Here is a 25,833-nt window from a genome sequence, read left to right as displayed (position 1 = left end):
CACTTCAGCTAAAGACAGGAGCACTGAGCTCTAAATCAGTATCAAAGGCGGTATCTTCACAAAAATAAAATTTAGCTGTTTAAAGAAATAAACTCTATTAGCACCAGTGACAGCAGTGGAACACCTGGTATCCATTTGGTCATTCCCAGAGGTGGAGATCAGGGAACATCAACTCTGCAAACATATAAGGCCATAAAGCATAGCCAAGCTGACAAAGCTCTCTGAGGGGAGTCAGCTCAGGTCTCGTTTCTTCCTGAGTTCACTTAGAACCTTCTCCTACAGACAAACAGGTCCAAGGTGCTGCCAGACCTAGTCTTGTGCCTTTGCACAGCCTGCTTTCCACCTTTCAGTTGGTGTTTCTGTTAGAACAATCTACAGAGCTTTGTAGCATTCCAGGCATATCTCAATGTCTGGGGGAATTTTGTATATTATTTGTATGTATTTCCAGTGTGTTTGCTCTCAGTTCATCACTCAAAGGCTTTTCTCAAAGCTTGTATTATATGGGTAACACAGAAAAGATCCCAGGGGTTAAACAACTCTCCATCTACTTATTGCAGCAAGGGAATTAAAGGGATGCCAGGAGAAGGTCAGACTCGCTATGAAGAGTTTTCCAAGAGGGATAAGCCTTCCTCAGAAGACCCAGAAAACACCGGAGCATTTCACATCTGAAGTCACTTGATACAGGGCAAGGAATGGGACTTATAATGATGTGGTTCCCTGCTAACTCCCTCAGTAGATCTCCTACATCCCAACTACACAACACCAAAAATAAAAGCCTTCTCACCCAAGACACAGATCCATAAAATCATCCACTCCTGATGAGTTGCTGCCTGGGAATCACCAACCTCTGGAGCTCCAATCATAGTGTGGGATCCAGCTCAATGATTCAAGAAACCTACGTCCATGGAGTTTGGAGCTACCAGAGAAACCAACCATTAAAGTTGTTTTCCAGCTTATCTATAAACTATCATCTGAAACAAATATTCCTATCTTTCCAGGAACATTTCCAAGGATAAAGCAGACTATAAAAAGCACATGCAAAGTTTACACATTAATGCCAGGAGGCATTCAAGGCTGCATCGTAAGTAGTTCAGGTCTGGGGGTTCTTCCTTGTACCTCGTCAGATTTGTGGCTTCTCACAGTACAGGAGTGTGAAGGGGAATGGCAGGTCATGTTCTGCCAGCCCTAATGCTAATTCCAAAGTAGCTCCTATACATCTGATCGGAAAGAAAAAAAATTTCCCCTGGATTTAAGCTGTGTTTTGTATATTTATGGCCCCCCAATCTCTCGTGGAGCATGAGAGCACAAAGCTGACTCACGCCTGTCTGGCACACAGCACTCAGGAACACATCCTGCAGAACCAACAGGCACTCTGTTCACCTTGAGAAAACTCAGCACCAGGGGGCTGAGTGTGCCTGCTAAGTGGGTTAGTAAATCCTAGCTGCTTCTTTTTCTGCTGTTCCAGATGCTTGGAATTTGGATTCTTGCCCTGTCTCTGCTCAGCGCAGCAGAAGGTAAGCATATGGGGTTAGTGTTTGTATTGCCTTGCTATGCTGCTGTATTTTCCACCTGTTTTCTAGGTATTATTCTACACCCCAGTGCCTTAAACTTACTGTTTGAGGTTGATGTTGTTCACTTTTCCATACAGGAATGGTAAGATGAGAGTGTGTGTGTTGTCTTTCTTCCCCAGTCTGGGAATTCTGCCCTAAGAGTGAGCAAGGAAAGTTGATGCTTCATATCTCAGAACAAAGCTATTGCTCTACTAACCATAGGGAATTATTTCCTGTACCCTTATTAGTGATGGAAATGGAAAAAAAGCCAGGGCCGGGGGGTGGAGGCAGTCTAATGAGGGCATAGCTTTGTATTCAGCAGAAAACACTGGCTTGTGTGGTATAAGACTTCTCATGTAAGCTGTTCAGCACAGTCTCAATTTATTGCTGATTATCTGCAATATTTTATCTTGGCATTAGGAGAAACTCAGCAGCTGTCTCTGCCTTGGGCAAAGCAACAGCTGGGGGGGGATTCCCGAGGTATTGCACAGGATAGCAGAGAGGAACTCCTCCAAAGGCTTTGTTGATGAGCAGTAGGGTGGCTTCTCTCCCTGGGGTGAACTGCAGCCTCTCAAGGTCTGGGAAAAGGCAACTGCTGGTCCTAGCTTTCTGTAAACTGTGGGATTTTCAAGGGAAAAAAAAGACCCCCAGAGAAGCCATGCTCTGAGTCCTGACTGCTCCATTTCTCTGCTCATTCTCACATTGTGGTTTTGGTCTTCATGCTACAGGCAGAGAAGTTTGCTTTGAAAGGCTTGGGTGCTTCACAGATGATGTGCCATGGTCTGGGACCACGGAAAGGCCAGTCTACAAACTACCCTGGAAACCAGAGAGCATTGACATCCACTTCCTCCTGTACACTAGAGAAAACACTGACGACTTCCAAGTAAGAGCTGATGTGGTTTAAACATTAGTGACTCACATGCAAAAATTGTTAATGAACACAGGCTCCAGCTGTGCTCCTGAAAAGTGTTAAAAATGCCCAAACCTCCACTTTATTCAAAAGACCACCTCTTCCAGCTCCTTGGCAGGATCCCCACTGAGAACTACTGGGAAACTGAGCATTTGGGGGCAATTTTTTCCCACAGATAAATTCAAAGCATGCTGAAGTCTTGTCTGCTCTAAGATAGGTGTCAAATATTGCTTCAAATGGAGATAAACATAAACCTTCAAGTGCACTCCTGCAGATGAGTTCAACATTGCAAAACTTTTAAACACCTGCACAGATAAGCAGTTCAGGTCTTTGCAATTTTGAAAACTTATTTACAAAAAGCAGATTTAAAGGTTCATTAAGATCTCATCTATGCTAATTTTATTCTTTTAAAATCTGTATCATTGTAGGAGGTGTCTGCTGTTGAGAAGTCAACAATTGAGGCCTCAAATTTTAATGCAACCAGGAAGACCAAATTTATTGTGCATGGATTTGTAGACGATGGAGAAGAGAACTGGCTGTCAGACATGTGCAAGGTAGGTACCACAGGGACACCCTTAGTTTGCATTTATAAACACATTCATATAAATTGTTTTCTCTGTTTTGAATGAATATTTCTCATGGTATTTGTAGTGATAAGAAAGTGAAAAATAGTTCACCTTCTCAGATTGTTACCAAACTGAATATGCAGCTTTGCACCTTGAGGAAAGGCATGAGGTAAAATGCACTCAGCTTTTCTCTTTAGTGAAGTGAGAGAGAATATTTGACTCAGTAAGTGCCCTTTTTCTTGGTAAAAAGAGCACAAACCCTGGAGCAAGATACTGGCTAGGATCAGGGTGATTCCAGAAATAACTGCAGGCTCATAGCTCCTGCATCCTAATTCTCCAGCCAAGAGAAGGTTTCTAGATGTGGAAGGGCTTTCAGGAAGGTTTGGGCTGCCATGTGGGTGCTGGAGGCTGAGCCTTTACCAAAAGCAATAAAGACATAAAAATGTATATCCAAAGGGGACCTTAAGGGGAGCATTTCGAACAAAGCTTTCAATCTAGGACTTGCTACGAGCAATGAATGTAGTAAAGCACTCTGCTTTATTGATTTTTGTGCTCATTCCACGAATCATTTCTTAACCCTGTCCCTATGCAAAGTGCAATTCCAGCTTGTGGTTTTCTCAAGTCCTCCACACATGCTTTTAATTGCAGCTGGAGCTAATGAAAGCCCCTAGTCATGCAGCACAGAGCAAAATACCACTTGATGGCACTTTGAGGATAAGGTTTTTCAACCATTAACACAACTACAAATTTTTAAAACAATGTATTCCTATTTTACATATGAGAATGCCATGAGGAACAATGTAAAACTAAAATCAAGGTATTTAGCATTTATTGCATCTCCTTTGCCTGCTTCTTTTTGATGCTAGATCAAAAGAAAAGCAAAATGATGGGTGATTGTTGGGTTTGTCAGTTAACAGTTTGTTTAAAGTATCAGAATTAGATTGATGTTTTTATAATTTTCTGCCTTACATTTTGCACTCTTAAAATAGAGCTTTATTTCCTGGAACTTCTCAATCAATGAGAGAGCTCACAATTTTTTTCAGCTCGTCCCTTAAATCCATTTGATCAATTTTCCAGGATGTAGAGACATGAGATAAATCCTTAAATTCTTCATCTATTATGGTAGCCTGTGTTTTGTCACAATACTCTCGTTTATATTTAGAAACAAATTGGTGTCAGTGAATCTTTTCAATCAGGAGTGGAGCAAAGGGGATTGTGAATACATCGACCCTCCTGTGTGTATCTGTTATTTGCTTTCCTTCCCATTATGCAATAATCCTATCTGCATATTGATTTTTACCACTTCTAGTATGGCCACAGACATTTTCATTGCCTTTTTTGTCCTTTGTCAGTTGTGGCCACATACTTAAGCTGCTAAAACAAAATACTTTTAGCCGAACATCCAGCTCAGTGGAGAACAGTAAAGCTTCTGATTCTGTGGTAAAGTCTCTGCCTGCATATGCATATTTCCAAATAAAGCCATAAATCCGAAATGAACACCAACAGTTTATACACTATCTTATAAAAACATATTCTCTTTCTTACAAATCTGCATCAGAAAACCACTTGACTATTACTATCAAAAACATTCTAATTGAATTTGGGTTAAAGTAGTGCTTTTAAATCACTGAAGTGAATAGGTTCATAAGTAAAGCTTTTATTTAGTGTTACATACCAACTTGGATTGAAAATAAAAATTGAAAGTTTCATTATTGATACTGTTTTCCTTTCTGTAGAAAGTACTGCTCTGGGTTTTTGAAATGATTACTACATTACATATCACCCTCTTTCAGCATTGTGTGACCACACAAGCCCCTGTGAGCACAAATCCAGGCTACAGCTTTGGTTTTCAAAGCATTCTCATACAAGTTCACACAGCATTTAGTAGCTGAGCCACAGTGACCAACACAAACTGATCCCATGCTGTGTTTACCACGGTTTTTAATTTTGTTTTACCCAACAGAGGATGCTCACTGTGGAAGATGTGAACTGCATCTGTGTGAACTGGAAGAGAGGTGCGAGGTGTCAGTACACCCAGGCATCGAACAACGTCCGCGTGGTGGGCGCCGAAATCGCTTATTTTGTGAATGTTCTCATGGTAAGGGTCTGCTCTCTCTAAAGCCATGGCTAAAATACTGATTTCAAAGCAAAACAGCTCTGGAACTCTCACAGGTGTGGTTGTAACCAGCAGAAAATATTGTCCTCTACTCCACTATCAGTTGCGCTGAAAACAAATATTTTGTAAAAAGGAGAGTGCTGTGTGACAGCAGGAGGGCCTGCCAGCTTAAGGAGAGGAAATAGATTTGTAGAAATAATTTCTACAAGAAATTCTCATAGCACAGCCAAAGAGTTACTCTGTAGATGTTAACAAATGCAGTGTAAAACTTTTATATATGCAGAAATAGTGGATATGGCAAACTAATTTTTCATGGAGACAGAACCAAAGAGCTCACAAGAAAACCAGAAAATCATCTGGTAGCACTGCCTGAGGACAAGCAGGACCAGGGAAAGCCATGGTGGATGGTGCCCAAACCCACAGGAGGTGTCTCCTTTTGCAGCCAGCTTCACACGGGAAGTGAAGCTTGGTCTGAAGCCCTCTCTTAATCTAAATGCTTTCAACACAAATTTCCCATAAAAGAACCATAAACAACTAAAAGCAGAGGGTGTGCTGTGTCTAGCAGTGCTCTGACCCACCTCTCACCATCCACATCTGCATTGTAGCTACTGAATTCCTGCCCAAAAAGGCTGAAGGCCTCTCTCCTCTGTGCCTGGTGCTGCCAGGTGTGACCAAGAGCTCCTGCCTGGCCAACCCTTCCAAGCCAGACAAGCATTCTGTGAAGCTCAGGGGTTCACCCTCTGGAAAGACACAGAGCATCTCAGGACTCTTGACAGAGGTTTGCAGGTTGTTATAGTTCCAGAATAAGGTTGTTATAGCTCCTGAATAAGGAGGTTTGGAAAATCTGTGTGTTGGGTAGAAGCAACCGGCGAAAGAGACGCTGAGATCCTACAGGAGTTCCTGAGAAGGAAATTAAAAGCCGTGTTCCAGCTCCTTCCGTGCTGCTGCTGCAGAGATAGCAGTGTTTATTTGTTGCTGTTTCCCCAGGATGACTATGGGCTCTCCCCAGCCGACGTGCACATCATCGGGCACAGCCTGGGAGCACACGCTGCTGGCGAGGCCGGCCGGAGGCGCCCGGGCATCGGCAGGATCACCGGTCAGTGCCCGCAGCCACGCCGGCCCCAGGGCCACCAGACAGACCCTGCACCCCCCTTCCCTCCTGGCTGCACCTCTGGGCTGCAGAGTAACTGGGAAATTACAGACCCCAGCCCTTCCACACTGCACCCCAAGGGGCAGGGCTGGGGTTGGTAAGGCTGAAAAGAGTGCGATAATTATTTTGCCTGCGCACGTGTTACACAGCAAAGGGATTATTTTATTTTTTTTTAACATGTTCAGCGCTTCCAGAGTTTAAAGCTGTGGGTTTGAGCTCCTCATTCATCACGTAGGCAACGCCAAGGGCATTGTGCATTAAGCTGAGTGGCCTTTCATGCATAAAAGACAAGTTTGGATGTTATTAACAAAACCCTTTTAAATTGTTGCTTTTCCTCAGGGATTTCAACCCTTGGTGAAACTGGGATTAATAGTCTACAAAATTCAGTTTAAAAGCCAACCCAGAATATGCTGCCTAGGGACAAGAAGAGATGCAACTACAAGGCAGCAAAAACTGTGCAATTTCCAAGACTTTACAAGCACCTGAAATTGCTGCAGCAATTTGGGAAGCAAATTGATTCCACTTTCTGCTAGGTTTAAAAGCAAAGCATATTGCTTCAAAACGAGATGTTTTTCCCAAAATCTGACTGGAGCCTTGCATAAGCAGGGAGGTTTCAACACCTCCAAGCAGGTGGGATGCTCTCAGCACAAATTCCTCTGAGTACTCTCAAGGAAGAGACTCTAGAAACCACACAGATGGATCAGTTACTTGGGATGCAGACACAGTAACCTCAGTTTCAGCAATGTTATTAAAGAGAAGTTCAATTTCTTAAAAAAAAGTTAATTCCAAGTGTTGGCATTCAGTATTGTTCTATGTAAAGCAGTCAAATTTAATAGGCTTCCCACAAGTGACTTCCCTGGAGAAAAACCACTTGGTAAGAGAGAGAACACATCCTCTTTTTATTAATGCCTGTATTACTTAGATATAAGGAACCATAGGCAACTGTATTGTGATATTCATTACATACAATCAATCAGTGATCTGTAAAATTATTCTACACCTACATCTCTTTATTTATACATAACACTACTCTTTTTCTCTCAGGACTGGACCCTGCACAACCTTACTTTCAAGGCACTCCAACTGAAGTCAGACTGGACAAAACTGATGCAGACTTTGTTGACATCATCCACACAGACTCGGCTCCTACAATCCCCAACTTAGGTGAGCATGCAGCTCTACTGTACTGATTATTTATTCCTCACTGTACTGAATTATTTATGCCCTGTGGCACTTAATTCTGATTGTTCCCCGGGGCTGCTGTGGCAGAACAGAACAAATTCACCACTGTGGTCACTAACAGCTCCTGTCCTAAAACACCTTGCACAGGCAAACTTGAAGCCAGCAGCTACAGCTATGAGACAACATTAACTTAAAACATGTTTACCCCTGTTCCAAATGCTCCAGGTTTTGGCATGAGCCCAGCTATAGGACACATTGACTTTTATCCAAATGGAGGAGAGCAGATGCCCGGGTGTGAGAAGAACCCTGTCTCACAGATCGTGGATATCGATGGCATCTGGGAAGGTAAGTGTGTGTTTGCATTACAAATCCTGGAGAAGGCCTCCACCCCTCAAAGTGCAGCCACTTATTTTCCTTTAATTCAGGTGTTTTACATTAGCTTTTGGTGTATCCACCAGCAATGGCAGCTGCAGACTGCAGTGAAACTGGTAAAATGCTCAAAACACACCACTTTTCCAGAGCTGGTTAAAAAATGAACAAGACAAAGGTTTGCCTCTGGAAAATGTGTTTCCTCTAAAGGATATAATATCAGAAACAAAAGTCGCTGGAGCTGTGCCAAGAATTTTGAAGGGTCTTTAACAACACATGACATTTTGTGTCTAATTGCCCAGCAGCAGCACTGGTGGAATTGGGCAAAGATGTTCACAGCTACCCCTGGGAGAGGTCTGCAGCTGAAATTTTTCTGAGACAGAGCAATTAATTCGATTCCTTGTTAAATTACAGATTACAATCTGAGTTGCATTGAAGTGATGTCACTGTGTCTATTTTTAGGCAGCTAAAAAAAGATTGGCACGTAGTTGCTCAAGTACCCTGTTCTTTGTTGTTTTACGTGGTTATAATAAAATCTCAAAGTACCAGAGGATTCCTTTGTATCTTTCTAAAGTTAAATTGCTCATAATATTAAAAAGATAAATAAAAAACCCCGAAGATTTCTGCTGCAGAGATTTTTTCAATAAATTATCTGAGATCTTTCTTACACTACTACAAACACCTTAAACTCTGGGAATCCATTAACTGGTTTGTGATAGCTACCTTTTATTCCAGGTTTTATTCAATGTAGTTGGAGGCATTACTTTTTCATTCTCGCCCCACCCTTTTTTTTTATAAATTTGTTATCAATAATGGAGAATTAAAGCACAAAGAAATAACTGCATAGTATATGGCCTTCCTTTTAACTTAAAGTCAGGAAAATACAGGCAACACAAAGGAAAATAATATATTCATTATTTTAATTTTAAGAGTCTCCCTTTCTTAAGCACCCCCCAAATAATAATAATTTTGTTTTGAAGCCCTCAGCTGGAGCAAATCAGCACTACCCTAGGAAGTTCACTGTTAAAGACTTTTCATTTGGGTTTCTTTTGTTATGGTAATGAAACTGTTGCCTACAAAAGACCTGCTTCGGGCAGCTCTGGTTTCTATTGTTAAACGCGGTCAGATTGCTTGAATAAGAGGTTTTTTGGGGGCAGGGGCTGGGCTGAGCTGCACAGTCGGTCTCCACAAAGCATTTCAAGTTTTTATTTTCTACCTGTTGAGCCAGGGAGGTTCCTTAGGGCGCCAGTGCATCAGGAGCGGGGCAGGTTCCAACCCGGTGTTCCATCCTCCAAGAGCTGTGGGAGGCTTTTGAGGAGGGATGATGCGGGTCAGTGCCGTGGTTTCCTCCCTTGAGTGGAAAGAGAAAATGAGAATTAACCTGGGGGCATCTTCTCCCAGGAACTCGGGACTTCGTGGCCTGCAATCACCTGCGGAGTTACAAGTATTACTCGGACAGCATCATCTACCCTGACGGGTTTTTAGGCTATCCCTGTGCTTCATATGATCGTTTTCAAGAAGTAAGTATTTCTCAGAGCTTAGGATGAACCCCATTGAAAACACTGTTAAAAATAAATCCTTTGACTTTTTTTTTTTTTTTCCCCTTTTCCTTGGTTGGCTGGATAATGTTATTAATAGATATATTTGTTTTCACTAGGGAAACTGTTTCCCGTGCCCACCAGAGGGATGCCCAAATATGGGTCACTATGCAGACAAATTCAAGGACAAATATAAAAAAGATTTCACCAAACTTTACCTGAATACTGGAGAGGCCAGGGATTTTCCTCGTGAGTTTTGAATGCTTCCATTGCTACAAGCTCTTTGTAAAAATTTTATTTGACAGTTAACTTTAGCAGATGAACAGATCTCATCACAGAGCAAGGTCTCTTCTGTTAATGGTTTTTTCTCTTTAGCTCCACCTCTAATGCCAGTTTGGGGCCCTACAGAACAAGAAAGTTGGTGACAAACTCTGGAGTCCAGTGGAGGTTACTGAGGTGTTTGGTGGATTGCAAGGTTCAAGGAGAAAGGAGGAGAGACAATGCAGAGAAGCTGCAGAAAGGAAATTTCTTATCAAATAATATGAAAATTGCAGTCATGATGGCAGTGGTTAAATGCAGGAAGAGGGGCCCAGGGAAGCTGGGAAATCTCCATCACTGGAAATGTCAAAAAACATTGGACAAAGGCCAAGAATAAGCTGATCACAGCTGGTGTCAGAACTGGATGGACAAGATCACCTCCTTGACAGGCTCAGTTATCCTAAACCCCAGCTCTCACAACACACTGCTTAGTTTGCCCCTGTAAGCACAAATCAGAATCTTCCTGAGCTACTTTTGCTAATTGCACACTAAAAGGAAGTTCCCACCCACAAAAATGATTTGCCTGGAGCTTCAGAATTTTTTCATGCTGCTTAGATTCTGTATCTGTATTTACCCCCAGCACCCCTTTATTTCCAGCTTCACTCTGTATGAAAACCTTCATGGTCAAAATGCTGAGATCTGTATTGGATTTACTACTTACCATACGGACTAGTTTTCTCTTTTTTCTCTCCCAGAAAGTTCCACAAATGTTTTCCATTTCTCATGTTCATCTCATTAGGACATAACAGATTTGACTCACTGGTGTTTTGTATCTTCTGGTCTCAACTATACTGTACAGACAGGAAAACAACAAAAAGAAAACCACAAGAATTTGATATTTTGGGGACTGTTTCTCCCTGGGTACAGTCTAAATCACTGCATTTCTTCTGTGTAGTTTGGAGGTACAAGGTAACCGTGACCCTCTCTGGAAGGAGCAAAGTAAGAGGATATGTAAATGTTGCCCTGTATGGCAGTGGTGGGAACACCAAGCAGTACCAGATCACCAAGTAAGTTAAAAAATCAATAGAAAAGAAACTTCTCTTCTAGAACCCTTGATTTGTATTTGTAATTAATAATTCTGTTTAAACTGGTCTTATGAAGAGAGAAATGAAAAGGCAGCATATCAGGCCCACCTGCCCTTGGTGAAAAAACAGTGATTTTGGATGAATTACATCAGAAATCTGGCAATAATGCTGCTGCCATGCTGTCACGAGCCAAAGGATGGTCGTGATGGTTCGTTTTGATTTCAGAGTGCAAAAAGAGGCAGTGATAACTTAATTCAAGTGAAATCAATTGTATCTTTATTGATACACACAGTTATGCGATAGAAAAGAAGGGGAAAGAAGAGAGGGAGAGAGAGAGGGAGAGAAAGGGGGGTAAAGAAAGGGTATAGCTACCAACTGACAGACGGGGGTCCTCGTGACGCCGATGCCAACAGACCACCTTCGCAGTCTCCGTGGCACGTAGGTCAATAGAGCCGTCGTCCGCTGGGGAGGCCTCAAAGTGTGAGTCGCAGGGGGAAGCTTTTATAGTCATTGCAGAAGCAGGGGGCACCCGGCCAATGCAGGCAGAAGTGGGGGGCACCTGGCCAGCGTGGGGGGAGCACCCAAGAGTCACTGTGAGGAGCCCCGTTGCTCTGAGAATCAGGTGCAACCATTCAGATCAGGCAGGTTTGGGGCAAGCAGGTCTGGGCTCTGCAGCAGGTACAGCACAGTCAGTCAAAGCAAACACGGCCTCTGCAAACATGGCCAGGAACCATGACAGTGTCCATTGTTCCTACACGGGTCCCTGAGGAGGGCGTCTTGGTCCAGTGGGTGCAGCTGCAGGGAGAAGCTTGGATCTCTCCTGTGCTGTGGCCCAGGGTCCAGGGGGGGTCTCAGCCTCTGACAGTCGTGAGGCAGAAATGAGGGATTTTCGGACCGACTCTTACACCACCCCGTGACTCACGACTGGTCGGCAGGAGAGCTCCATCAGTTGAGTTCGTTGCGTTGTTCTGAAGTCTTCAGGACTCATTGTCAGTGTCAGTAGTATACCCAGGAAAATAGAGTCCAGAGAAAAAGAGAGGGGGAAAAGAAATAGAGAAGGGAGAAGGAAAAACAAGAGATATCATAATGATTAATATTGATTGTTAATATCTCAAAACAAATTATTATGACAAAACAAATCCAATGACATTAAAATTTCAAAACAAATAATTGTTGTTGATTAATAAAACTCTTAAACAAATCATGATGATAAATGATTCATAAAATCAAATAATCAAGACAAAATCTTAACAATATTAATTAAAATAATATTATTAATTATAACAATTTTTCAAGTATTCAAAGCAAAAAGTCTTAAAACAATTTTTTAAGAGGATTATAGTGATATTAATTAAAGCAATTTTCAATCAAGGCAAAAATTATTGTAAAACAATTTTCAAGTAGCATGAACAAATTTAAAAATGATTAACACAAATCACAAAAATCAAAATACATAATTTTCTTAAAATATATGTATTACTTAGGCAAAATCCATTTCACAGTCCGTGGCTATGGCCTACTTGTAAAGTTTGTCTTGTGTCAACATCTCTAAGTATATCTATTGTTTCTAAGTAAAGAATGAGATTGCTGCAAAACAAAAGCCAATCAAAATAAAGTTAAAAGAACAACGATGGGATGACATAATTTGTTATCAAGGTCTTGGTTTTATCTAAAATTTCACTTAGATCCTGATGGAGCAACAATTACTTTACCAAAGTGAGGTTCATCCCAATCAGAGTAGGCCGTAGCTTGTGGATCAGTGTGTAATTAGATTGTAAAAGCTGGTAAGAAGTAACTGGAGCTGAAAAAGAAAAATCAAAAGCTGTAATTTTAGTAAAGTTACAAGCACAAAAGTTCGAGTGATTTTTGGTTTCTAGTATAACATTTTCTACAGTTACAACATCACAAGCAGTCCTAAAGCATACACATCCATTGCCTACATATAAAAGCACTGTTTCAGGAGTCTCGTTAGGATAAACTTTAAAATGACAAATATTTTGTTCTATGTCTAAACAAATGTAATTTTATTACTTTCACAAATAAAGCCTTGTTGTTCTCGGACTATGCAGGATTCTAAGTTAACAGTTTGCCATTTTTTATCGACTTGACGGGCCCACTCCCTATACTGGAAAAGATAGAGAATAGCTCCATCATGTTTTAATCTTAACACAATAATAGGGAATATCAAATGTATCAAAGCATTACATATGGTCAATACAAAAGCTGTGGCTGTGTTTATAAAAGAGTCATAAATAAAATTCACTAAGTTCAACTAGAATTGAAAATCTCTTTTGAAATCATTGGCATTGTTCCAAATTACTTTCCAAATTTCAGTAGAAAAAGCTGCCATCTTTTATAATTGAGGCAGCCACTAACTGCATCCACTACTGAGACTGGAGGCAGCTAAGAGCTAAAAGATTTAGTTTTGCGATCAATTATCAATTTATAATCATTCACATTTACCAGTTCTCAGTTTGATAATATGTTTGATAATAGCCACTGAGTCGTTCCCAAAGCCAATAAGGACGACTGTAAAAGGTGTTGTCAAATTCTTAATTATAACAACCAATTTATTAACGAATATTTCTAAATCAATACTGTTTAAAATTCTTAATTTTGTTCCTATAACACAAATAATGTTTAAAATATCACCAGTTTTATCATGGTTTTATGTGGTCTTTATGTCCATCGGAGTTCTCCTGTGAAAAGTAAACACAACAGAATCTGCCTTCAAAGGCAGAAAAGTTAGTATGAAGGAATTATCCAGGGTGTATTTATGCTTGGAACTGCCGGGCAAAAAGCAGTGATTTTGGAACATTTGTTAGCCTCCCATCCATAACAGGTATGAGAAGCCCATTTGATCTTTTCACGTTTTGCCCAATCTGGGACAATTTCTGCAGAAAAGTGAGACTGCTTGGGGCAAAAGGGAGGGGCTGTTCCAGTGACTGAGGCAGGTTTGTCTGGGTTACCATCCAAGTTCATTGTCAGATTTTTTACAGCTCCAAATGAGGCTCCTTCGGCCACCCCGTCAGGTGAGGGGGTTGCATATGGAGAAGGGCCTCTCAGGACAACAGGTTGTTGTACTGACAATCCTGAAAAAGCAAAACACCATTCCATGTGGAAAGGATCTGTAGGATAAGTAGGACCAAGTGTTTGGTGGGCGGTTGCCTCAAAAATTAACAATTTTAAAGCCTCATGATGAGAATCACCCCATTCCCAAATTTTTCCTTTTCTCAGCAGGCTGTAAAGGGTTCTGGCAATTATAGAAAAATCAGGGATGTGTTTTCTGCAAAGCACTAGTAATTCTGAAACTTGTTGCAGTTCCTTCGTAGATTCTGGCATTTTAATTTGATTGAAGGAGGTTATCAAATGCATATCATGCTTCTTTTCCATCAAATTCCCAGAAATTTTACTTTCAGGGGAAATTTGTAGATCAAAGCTTTCAAAGTTGGAGATTATTTTCTGTTGAGGATCTTCCACTTCTATTTCATCCCTACCCACAAAAATATCATCGATGCATTGGTAAACAGCTACATTGTCAGCTATGGGTATTTTTTCTAACTCTTGGGCCAAAGCAGGGTGGGCACGGGTGGGTGAATGTCGGTTCCCTTGAGAAGGAAGGCTTTGCTTTGGCTCCTTGCCTGGGTGCTGAGAGGGGGAGGGTGGGGGGGGTTGGATTGTTAGACTGTTTCTGGGCTCACTGCCCAGATTCTCAGAAGAAAGGTGTGTAATTTGCTGTGACTTTTTAGGGAGGGGTTGCCCTGGCAAATTTGGGTTTTGTTCGGGGACCCCTTTTTTAATATCTAATAGCAACAAGTGTTGGCGGCTGGTGATTTGTTTACTTTTCTCTGGTTTTTCACTACTAGGAGTTTTAACATAGTTGGTCACTTCTACTGCAATTTCACTTAATACATAGACATTACGATCACCAGCAGGTGAATTAGATTGAGGGGCTGGGGGCTGGGAGGGGGTAGGATAAGGACTGAAACCACGATCTGTAGATCCGGTTGGTTCACTTGGGTTTCCGAGGGATCTGTCTAGCTTTTCTACAGAACTTAAAACAATTGCTATAGGTTTAAGTAATTCCAAAGGCTTTTGAATTAAAGGAATCATAATTTCAGGCTTTACAGGCAATTGCATTGGAGAGTCATCATGTATCATTTGCAGGCAGGCAGCTTTGTGAATGTTTTCCATGGGCTGTTCGGGAGTACCAATTAAAGTTAAATGGTTTCCCTTTTCCAAGGGGTTATACCCCTCTGCCCAGTGAGCTGAGCATTGAATCAGGGACCATGAATTATGTTTTAAGGAAACTCCATGTCCCCAATACCCACTAACTTCTTGTTCTGTCAATTTAATTTGATCTCCACCACCGAGAGAAACTCGGGAAACATGTCCTGTCTCTGATTCATGAGGGAACCGCGAGTACTCTCCTTTTAGCTTAGATAATTCAGTGGTGGTGTCTGGGATTTCTTTAGTGATTATTTGTGGGTCTGAATTTTCATCAATATAGTTGCATTCTGTTTTAACTAGAGGTGTTGTGTTAGGGCAGCAGTGTTCCTCACAATTTTTTACTAACACTAATTCTTTCTGGGGGTAAATCTGATAAATGTGAGGAGTTTCTTTTTCTTCTGCCTTTTTTGGGAAGTTAGCATTCTCTAAATTTTTAGAATATTCATCTCCCAAGGCAGTCCGTAGCAAATTATTTTCATCTCGCAGCAAATGATTTTCATTTTGCAAAATTTCAACTAAATTTTGAAGGGAGTCTATTATTGCATTTTCTTCACTTCTTCGCTTAAAGCGAGTTTCTACAGCTGCGGTAAGGCAGGCTCCCAGAACTGAGCACAGTATGGTTTTATTTTTGCCCAGTTTAAATTTTGTTTCATGTTGTAAAGAACATACTTTATCAACCACACTTTCCAAATTAGACCAGTTATTATTAGCCCAAAATTCCACCTCTGGAGAGGGTCTGGCATTGTGTTTAGCTAGTAGAGCATAAAATTCAGTTTTATGTATAAAATCATTAGTCATTTTGTAAAGGGGATCAGAAAACCACTACAGGGAGGTAATGCTTGGTTGTACACACACACAGCTACGCTGCGTCTCCCCTCTTTCCCTGGGGTGGGTGAAGGGACAAAATCTGTCTGCTGAGGCACTGTTTAGTTACGTCAAGGTGTCCCTTCTCTCAACAAGACAGTTCACACACAAAAAACAGTTTCTCTTTTTGCACTAGGAGATCTTTTGTGAAATCCTGAAGACAGATACACCTCAATAGAGTATAGGGATGCTTTCACCTAGGTGTCTACAGTGTGCGAAGAATCAGAAAAGCCCCCCTTGCTTTCTAGCTTCGTTCACCGAAGTGACGGGCTAGGTGCGGCTGAGGCTAATCTTCCTCTTCCTAGTACAGACTATAGACAACCTGCAACCCCTCTGTCAATCAGGATCCTGTCCGTGACGCCAATTTAATGTCACGAGCCAAAGGATGGTCGTGATGGTTCGTTTTGATTTCAGAGTGCAAAAAGAGGCAGTGATAACTTAATTCAAGTGAAATCAATTGTATCTTTATTGATACACACAGTTATGCGATAGAAAAGAAGGGGAAAGAAGAGAGGGAGAGAGAGAGGGAGAGAAAGGGGGGTAAAGAAAGGGTATAGCTACCAACTGACAGACGGGGGTCCTCGTGACGCCGATGCCAACAGACCACCTTCGCAGTCTCCGTGGCACGTAGGTCAATAGAGCCGTCGTCCGCTGGGGAGGCCTCAAAGTGTGAGTCGCAGGGGGAAGCTTTTATAGTCATTGCAGAAGCAGGGGGCACCCGGCCAATGCAGGCAGAAGTGGGGGGCACCTGGCCAGCGTGGGGGGAGCACCCAAGAGTCACTGTGAGGAGCCCCGTTGCTCTGAGAATCAGGTGCAACCATTCAGATCAGGCAGGTTTGGGGCAAGCAGGTCTGGGCTCTGCAGCAGGTACAGCACAGTCAGTCAAAGCAAACACGGCCTCTGCAAACATGGCCAGGAACCATGACAGTGTCCATTGTTCCTACACGGGTCCCTGAGGAGGGCGTCTTGGTCCAGTGGGTGCAGCTGCAGGGAGAAGCTTGGATCTCTCCTGTGCTGTGGCCCAGGGTCCAGGGGGGGTCTCAGCCTCTGACAGTCGTGAGGCAGAAATGAGGGATTTTCGGACCGACTCTTACACATGCAATAGGATAAACATTGTTTCTCTGCTAAATTTCCACCCTCTTGCCACTATAGCAGATGCTTTGACAAAACTGGTAATTAACAGTAAATGTTGCCATGCCTCACATCCATAAAATGCTGTTTTTCACAGGGGTACCCTCAAACCAGACAACACTTACACAGCCTATATTGATGCAGAAGTTAATGTACGAAAAGTTACCAAGGTTAAATTCCTTTGGAACAACAACTGGATAAACCCAACTCTTCCCAAACTGGGAGCTGCAACTATCACAGTAGAAGTTGGACAAAATAGAACAGAGTAAGTATATCCATTGCAAAAATCTTGAAAGTTACTGGAGAAGAGAGGTGACAAAATTATAAGTGGAGTGGAAGCCTTTTCACAAGTTATTTAAGGCAGTAAAATGAAAAGATTCTCCAAGAAACCCTTTTTTTCCTTCCTTTCAAGACACTGTTCATCCATAATTCTATTCACTATTACTTCAACCCTTTGTTTTGAATAACCTCAACAAAAACCTGAAAATCTCTCCAGGATTTAGAAGAGCAAACTTTCTGTATAACCCTTTGGGTGAGAAAAATTAACTCTGGCTTGGATTGTCAGCCTCATTCTTGCCAAGCTGTCCACAAGAGCAGATTATTTGTGGGTCTGATTCACTGTCAGCTGGAACCAGCCAAGTATTCCACTGGCACTGGTGACCACTAAGGTCAAGACTGGCTAAAGAGGATGGTGATAATAAACCCACCCTTCCAATGGGGAACACTAACACTTGGAGCCTGCACTGAAAAGCTTTATATAAATCTTAGGGAAAGAGGCTGAAATTGATTTCTCTTGACTTTGTGAAGTATGGCTTGGATGTTCACATTATAGAAGTGTGATTTACTGATCCTGTTTTACTAATTTTCCTGGACTTTTAAACAGGAATTCCTTGGTTTTCTCGATCAGTTATTTATTTTATCATGAGTTGGTATCTAGAAGAGAACGTAGAGTTTAAATTTTAGACCTGTTTTCAAACACACAGTTAAAATTCCATCACTTAAAAGACAACATGGGAGGGAGAAACAGTTTCAAGCAAAGTGAAATGATTACAGCCAAGCAGCACTTGAACCCACCTTAGAGCAGAGGTCCTAAGTCTGGCTGTAGTTTCCAGTCAGTAAAGCACATTGCTGAACACAAAATTGTATTTCTGTACATAGGAATTCACTCTTCCACTGACTTGTAGCCTTTGCACAAGTGGTTGTGGCCCTCCCTATAGAGATGCTAGCACAAAATCTGGGGAAAAACCCCAAACCTGAAACATTAAATTAAGGTGGGCAATGAAGCAGGATGAATACAGCTGACCAATGCTTTCCCCAGCAGTAATATTTCAAATTTAGAAGCTCAGAGTTTGTTCCCTTCAGCTGTCTCAAATGACAAATCAGGTTGTGTTAACATCAAAATAAATCCACCCGTATAGTTCCAACAACTGCTGACAGCTCAAGGTGCTTTCATTTTCATTTCCTTTATCCTCAGGTACCGTTTCTGTGGGTCTGGGACTGTGAGGGAGGATGTTCTGCAGACTCTGACTGCTTGCTAACAGCACCTTGGATCCCCAAATCCTTGCTACCAATAAAAGCTACTCACACACAAACACTGGAATCTGCAGCTGTAATACTGATGGTGTGAGTTCTTTGGGCTGGGTTTTGCTGGTTTGGGGAGGCAGAGGTTGAGTCTGTGGATGCCTCTCTGTAGACACAATTTTTAGAGCAGCTTTAGCAGTGAATGTGCCAGAACCTGTTGAAGAATTCCCCTCCTTCAGCCTGTTTCAAAATAATTTCAAGCAAGAGGAAAGGAGGCAGGCAACAAAACCAAATTCATTTCTGTCCCCATGTAATCCTGCCTCGTGTCCCTCAGTGCTCTGCTGGACAAGGGGGCTGTGTCCCCTCTGCTGCTCAACCTCCCTGATAAAACCTCACACAATCCTGGGGATCTACTGCTCCACAGACCCTCTGCTCCTGGGGACCTGCTCTGTTTCTCCTGAGGTTCCCCAGCCTGGGGCACTCTGCTCTTTCTGTCTCTGGGTGATCTTTCCTCACCTAGAACACCTTGTCCTGAAGTGCATCAACTCCCCAGCAAGATTCTGTGCAGTGGTGGAGGTGGAAACCAATTTCTTTTGTCTTGGAGCACTACTCTAGTAGAGAAAAAAGAAAAAAAGAAAAAAAGGAAAAAAAATAAGAGCAGTATTTTTGTTGTTGTTGATGGGTTTTTTGGTTTTGTTTTTAAATTGAGTGCATTCTGGAGCTCTCACAGGGTGATAGGAAGGAGATAGGGGACGAAATAATAGACAAAGAAACATCAGCACTGAAGATTAACAACCTATGGGCATGCTCTGGGCTGAAGTGAGTTCTTTACGTAAAAGCCAAAGTGCTCCTTGCTGTAACACAACTGAAGAATATCCTCCAGCAATTTCAGTTTTAGTCAGAGACATGCAGGTTTGCTTTTATTTTTAAAAACCTTCCAAATTGCACATCTGCTTCTTGCCCAGATTAAAAGGTACTATTTGATTTAGATTAGATGTAGGGAAGAAGTTCTGTATTTTAGGAGTGCTAAAACTGGCACAGGTTGCCCTGAGAGGTGGTAGGTGCCCCACCTCTGGGAATATTTGACAGCAGGCTGGTTGAATTCCTGGAGTATTCCCCTGTTACATTCCTCTCTCCCTGTGCAGCTCCTCAGGCAGCAGCAAGAGCAGCAAGCACACAGCAGGGTTCTCTGTGTGTTTCCCTCCCAGAAGGACACTTAAAGGCTGACATTTATTTTGTCTCCATTTTTTCCCCACATGTGGTCAGTCTTACAGTGGTAGAATAATGAAGTCAGGCCTAATAAATGCAAGAATTGTGAGTTCTTTGTCCTGCATCAGGCTCTGCTGAGCCCAGCTCTGGGTTGCTCCTGCAGAGCCTTCCTTGGCTTCCCATGGCTCCATGGCCACAGCTGGGCAGGAGGAAGAGGATCCAGGCACAGGAACAGAGGCTTTCACACTTCATCCAGTCCTTGGAAGAACACACAAACCCTCTCCAGGAGGATAAATAGTTGTGGCTTTTTGAATAACCAGAGAGAGAGGAGCTGGTGTCTGATGCTGGGTTTTCATGTGCCCCCTTTGGCATCCCCTGCTTCCCTCTGCCTTCTCTGTTTGTCTCTCCTGGGATTTGGTGTCCTGATCTCCGTGCCTCCTGCTCAGGAAACCTCACCAGGGTTATTAACTTCCTAACACTGCAGAAGAGTTTCTCCTTTGTCTTTTGTTCCATTACCTTGGAATGAGCAGATTCTTGCCTACACAATTGTTTTGACAGTTATGATATTCTCAGCATTATCCTTTGCCATAGCCACTTCAGCAGCCCATGTAATTTTAACAAACACCTAACAGAATCAAGACGTTAAAGCTGACAATAGCACAATAAAAAATCTCCTTTTAATAATGAACTGGAGCTGCCGTCATCCTGTTTTAGCAGAGTAAAATCTCTCCCCCCCTCCCGAACACTTTACAAAGCTATTACATAAAATGCAATGTTAAATGAACAACAAATTACTTTCCCTTTAGCTAGCTTTTAATGCTAATGGTGCTATTTATTCCTGACCTTTTGAAATATTAGATTTTTTAAATGGCAACATAAAAAGAATTCTTGTTTGAAAACGCGAGCGACTTTAAACCACATGTTATTACTTGTAAGTATAGCATGCACATGCATCCTTCATTTCAGTGTCCCATTTAGGGCTAATTGGTATATATTTCAGTTGACATATATTGTTCTCCTGCAAATGTGTCAAATTCCTTAACGATGGCGGTGACAAAAGCAGAATGCTTGAGATATATAAATTACTCTCTTTACCATATAATCATTCTTATCTATTGGGAATGGTATTTGTGACAAACCGTGCTCAAAAATACACAGCAAATTGATTGTTGGTTTTTTTTTTTTAACTTTAATATCACGCCATTCATGGCAAGTCTTTGATTGCATCCTTAAATGTAGAAATGTTTTGATTTTTATCTGCGTCATTTTTCAGCTTTTGAAAAGCTCACTTTATTTATTAAAGGAAGAGTAGCACAGCGAGGATCTTAAAATGTATCTTTTGTTATCAGCGTAAGAAAAAAAAAATGGGCTGTAATTGTGGATATAGAGTGAGTAATTTGGTGAAAAACGCTTTGTGCTATAGTTTAGGTTTTATAATTCCTGCCAGAAATTACTATTATTTTGTTGGTGGGCAGCATCACAAGAAGAATTTTAAAATATTTTAAATATGGGAACAACTTGGGCCACGTATTTCCATTACATTTTAGATTGCTGTGTGCAATGCATTTCCCCCCTTTATTACAAATCATCTTAGAATTAGAGAAAAAAAAATTAAAAAATGGAAGATTTTGTGTGACTCTAATTATTACTGCGATATAGCAGTGCTCATTGTTGTCTTTAGACAATGCTGTCCACAGTCATTACTTTGCTCCATAAATCTGTAGCATAATGAGGTTCTATCTTCCAAGAAATATTTGAGCGTGTCTTAATTTGGCATTGATGAATTCTCCTTCCCGAATCCCTGGAGGGTTTTTTTAATCTAGTTTGTCATGTTAGGGCTTTCATCAGCTGACGGTGGTATGGCTGTGGATTTATTTCCATACCTTCCTGGGATGTGTCCCCAGAGGTTGCAAATAAGAATTTTATGGTGTTTTGCCCCAAAGGCTGTTTTTTCTTGATTGGAGAGTAATTCCCAAACTGTTCTGCCCCACCCTCATCCTTCAGATGTATATACTGTGTGTGGTTGTATTAAAGTGTGGAAAAACAAGGTTAAATTTGTTATCATCTTGTTGATGATTTAATCTAGGAGCAGTTTCTTTGACAAAAGAGATATTCACTGGAAAAAGATACCATTTTTTTGCCAAAGAAAATGCATAATAAGTTCAGATGCAATTTTTTTCCCCCTAAAATTTGAAGACAAAAAAAATGTAAGATGTTTCCCCATTCTTAACTGGTCAAAAAAAGGTCAGCAGAGGGCAGAGGAGGAAGGGAGAGGGTTATGTGATGCTCCACAGCTCTAATAAAAAAAAATACTAACAGTGCCCTACATGACACTCACTTGTAAACTCTGCTTGTAAACAGAAATAAGAAGCAAAGTACACTTTAAATTAGTCTAAATGTCAATTGTGTTCAATTACACAGTAACAACTGGGTGGCTACTGCACTTGCTATCACTTTGATGACCTATATTTTGTGAGACCCAAAGACAAAAGTTGCATTCAAGTCCCTCTGTGCTCTGGCCCATGGAATTATTGTTGTGTGTCTATCCCATGAAAAATATTACCTTTAATCGCATTAAGTAGATAATGGCTTCACATCTAACCAATTAAGGAGGTGAAGAGGGAAAAAAAGGGATCTAAACCTTCACAGTAATGCATTTGCTCAGATAATAATTCCCATTATCATAATTTAGCATATAATTTATACAACCTATGTCTCAATTCCACATGAAAAATAACAGCAGTGAACATTACTGCGGGCTTGGGTGCCTCAGCTTGGGGTGTGCATCCTTAAAAAGGATGGATTCTCTGGGAGTGCTGATTACCCTCCTTGGAAAGAGTACAGTCCTAAGTGCATTTCTCACTCAGAAGAGGTTTTCCATGGAGAGGGGATAGATACAGTCATCACTTTAATTTTATGGGATACAAAACACAGGATAGGCCTGTCCTGCCCGAGGTGATGGAAGAGCAGGAGCTGCCCCTTCCTTCTCCCAGCACTTCTGTCTTCAGCCCAAGTCACACCACAGAAACTGCCCAGGAGTGCTCAAAAACAAATTAAACAAACTCTCAGCTCAGACCAACCTTTTCTGCACTGTCTTTAACTCTTTATCCAAACACCAGCCTTCTCTCTTTTGGTGAGGGGAACAGAATCCCCAGGAGGGAAGGGCGAGGGCTCTCCACCACCCCCAGCTCTCACCAAGGTGCTCTCGGTCCCTCAGGGGTTCTGTGGCCTGACCTCACATCTCTTTCTGAGCTTTCTCCTCTCCCCCTTGCCTGCAGTTTGGAAATCAGTGCATCTGATCATTTTATAACCCTGCAAATTCAGCAGGACTCGGAGAGGATGTGTTTGCCCCTCTGCACCCTCCCTGTGCCACCCCTCACCTCCCAATCCCCACCTCCCACAGAGGGCAGGGAGGGCTGGGCAAAGGAGGCTTCTCCCCTTCACTGTAGATCCTCAAGCCTTTGCTTTAATTCCAAAAGGAGCCCAAATCTCTTTGCTGGGTCATGAAAATCAACCTCTGGTTCCCTGGCACAGAACCTGGGCTGGGAATCCTCTCCCGGTGGCTGTGACAGAGGGGACCCCGCTCCTGTGCCATCCCTGAAGGATGGCAGCACAGCAGCAGAGAGCAGCGCGGGTTTACTGCACAGGGTTATAAAAACTTCTTTTTAACCAGGGAAAAACGTCAAAAGTGGAGAGCAGAGTGATTGCACCAAAGAATAATTCTCCTTTTGACCCCCAGAGAAAGAAGTGCCTAATGAAAGTATATGATCACGGACAGTGTGAAGATAACTGTCTGATCAGATAATGGAATTGTTTTCAGTGATAAGAATGAATCCATTACTAATGCAAATAACTATAATAATTATAATTTGCAATACAGTAAAAATCACCTAGTCTACCTCCTCCTCTGACAGGAGACTGTATAATAAATTATAGGCTGAGAAAAAAAAAATAAAAGGGATAAAGGTTAAAAGATTAAAAAAAAATTCTGAAACTTAAATGCTTAACAGGGAAGTCAAGCCCTGAAAGCAGAAATTGGTGCTATTAAATAAAGCAATTGTGAAGAATGAGATATTATGGAATTGATTAACAAACCAGAAACCAAGCATTTCCTCATATCACTACCTCTTGTCACAGATTTCAATAATTCTGAAAGAACAAAAAATTAAGAGTTGGCGTATAGCAAGGAAATTAATTATTTAAATGTAGGTGAATATGCTAATAGGACTCTGGGAAGATGAATATAACTTCACACACAAAAAGCCCCCAGAAGGTTCAATAAACTTGAGGAGTTTCTCCAGTGGCTTTTGCTTTGCTTTAGTATCCAAAACTGGTCCAGCTGTTCAGGTGCTCCCAACCAGGACTGCTCATCTACAGGGCAGATCTTTTAGGATTTTCCAAGTTGCTCGTACCAATCCCATAATCTTCTTCATTCCTGTGAGGTACTTTGGGCATGGAGACTGTAAAAAAATCTTTATTTCAGCTTTGGAGTAGAATAGAGCAGATGAAACAAATCCTGTGTGCAGAGTTTTTACTACAGTGAGCTGTTCTCTTGTTCACAGCACCTCTGCTTTCTCCACTGGTTAAGCAGAGAGGAAATAGTGATGCACAAGGTTTATCACTCACTGTGGGCATCAAACCATTCATAGTTTTAAGTGACAGAGCACTGGGAATCTCCCAAGAGATCATGCAATTCTTCCCCAGACATCAATTTGAGTAAAATAGCTATTAAATAACCAGTCTGAAGCACTGTCTTCCAAAACTCTCCATTTAGATCTTCATTTTCCAAAGGTCAGGATGTCCCATAACAGCCACAGGGAAAAGCCAGAGACTTTAATAACAGGGGTGTGTAAGAAGACTTAGACACCCAGAGATGCTGACATCTAGTCAAAAGTAGGGATGACTAGCAGATCAATTTAATCTTTAACTCAGAGTTGAATTTGTTTTTATGTGGCTGGAGTATCTTCCTGCATTTTCAGTTCAGAGTAAAAAGCTCAGTGTACCCTGCCAAAACTTCCCCCTCAAGTCATTCTTGAAGTCAGAGATTTCTCATCCTCTTTGAAGTTTCTCATTGCAGCACTTTTCATGCAGCTGAAAAGCTCAACACACAGCAAAGCACAAGCAGTTTATCAGAACTTCCACAGTGTAGGAGCTCCAGAAAAATGCTTTAATTATGCAAATTCCAAGGTCAAAGTGAGTGGAAATCTCACAGTCTGCTTCACAACCATGGCTTGTGGTTACCTCATGAGTGCCATTTATCCAGAACACACCCAGCCAATCTAACATTGACTCCTGCAACAAGCTCCCAAGGTTTAAACACATACCTTTGAGCTTAAACACAAGAAGGCCTTTAATCAATGTTTGCAAAAGGCAAAACCACAACGTGCCTCAAATCCCCACATCCCATTTCATTGTCTGCTGATGCTTCACCAGGGCTGTTTTGGAGAGGAATGCTCCTCCCCACACGAGTCCTGCACGTGTGTTCCCACAGAACAGCTTCAGCATCAGTTTCCAAATCTCCTCCCAGAAATGAGATGCTTATCTGCCAGAAACCAGCATCCACTGCCTAATCCTCAAAGCTCCCACAGAGCCATAAAAAAGATCACAGGTCCATAAAATGGAAGGACCTGGGATTTAATTAAATAATTAGATTCAGGGCATGCATGAAACTGGTCCTCAGATGTGTCAAAAGCTGTCAGGGTGGGAATGAGATGAATTGTTCCCATGTTCTCTAGGGGTAGGACAACCACAGAGAGTCAAAGCTGACATTATGTAAGACTTCAGACAGATGAGGACAGTGAAACAACAAACAAACTGCCCAAGCAGGTGACATCATTTCAGCACCAGAAGTTTTAAAAACAGATTAAACAAATGCTGGGAGTAGTTTAGGCAGAACTAACATTGTTTTGCAGCAGAAGGTAATATATGATTGATGCCTGAGGTCCTTTCCAGCTGCATAAAACTCCTGTGATGCTCTGACAGAGCAGTTGCAGTCAGCAAAAAACACTGGATGGGTCTGAATAGAGAAGCGAAAAAACCTGAATTATTATATGCTACTTGACTCTGAAGGGGAGAAATTAAAATTCTTTTGGTGGGATAGGATCAGTGCAGTTTGTACATCCCTGCAGTCCTGTAACATTCTTGGTAAGTGTGT

General features: G+C 41.7%; 1 protein-coding gene across 1 annotated transcript; it reads left to right on the top strand.

Annotated features, from left to right (window-relative positions):
* Nucleotides 1-1,465: 1,465 nt before the first annotated feature.
* LOC134554587 (inactive pancreatic lipase-related protein 1-like) lies at nt 1,466-19,015 on the top strand. The gene is made up of 12 exons (XM_063405238.1): nt 1,466-1,514; nt 2,279-2,433; nt 2,889-3,014; nt 4,990-5,124; nt 6,130-6,238; nt 7,337-7,456; nt 7,700-7,819; nt 9,245-9,363; nt 9,501-9,630; nt 10,595-10,706; nt 17,047-17,214; nt 18,424-19,015. Exons 1-12 carry the CDS (start codon nt 1,466-1,468, stop codon nt 18,485-18,487), a joined length of 1,407 nt encoding a protein of 468 aa, XP_063261308.1. The 3' UTR covers nt 18,488-19,015.
* Nucleotides 19,016-25,833: the final 6,818 nt, after the last annotated feature.

Source organism: Prinia subflava, chromosome 9 (assembly GCF_021018805.1).
Source record: "Prinia subflava isolate CZ2003 ecotype Zambia chromosome 9, Cam_Psub_1.2, whole genome shotgun sequence".
Classification (NCBI taxonomy): domain Eukaryota; kingdom Metazoa; phylum Chordata; class Aves; order Passeriformes; family Cisticolidae; genus Prinia; species Prinia subflava.
The sequence above is the reverse complement of the archived record's forward strand: the minus strand, read 5'-3'. Positions and strand labels throughout refer to the sequence as shown.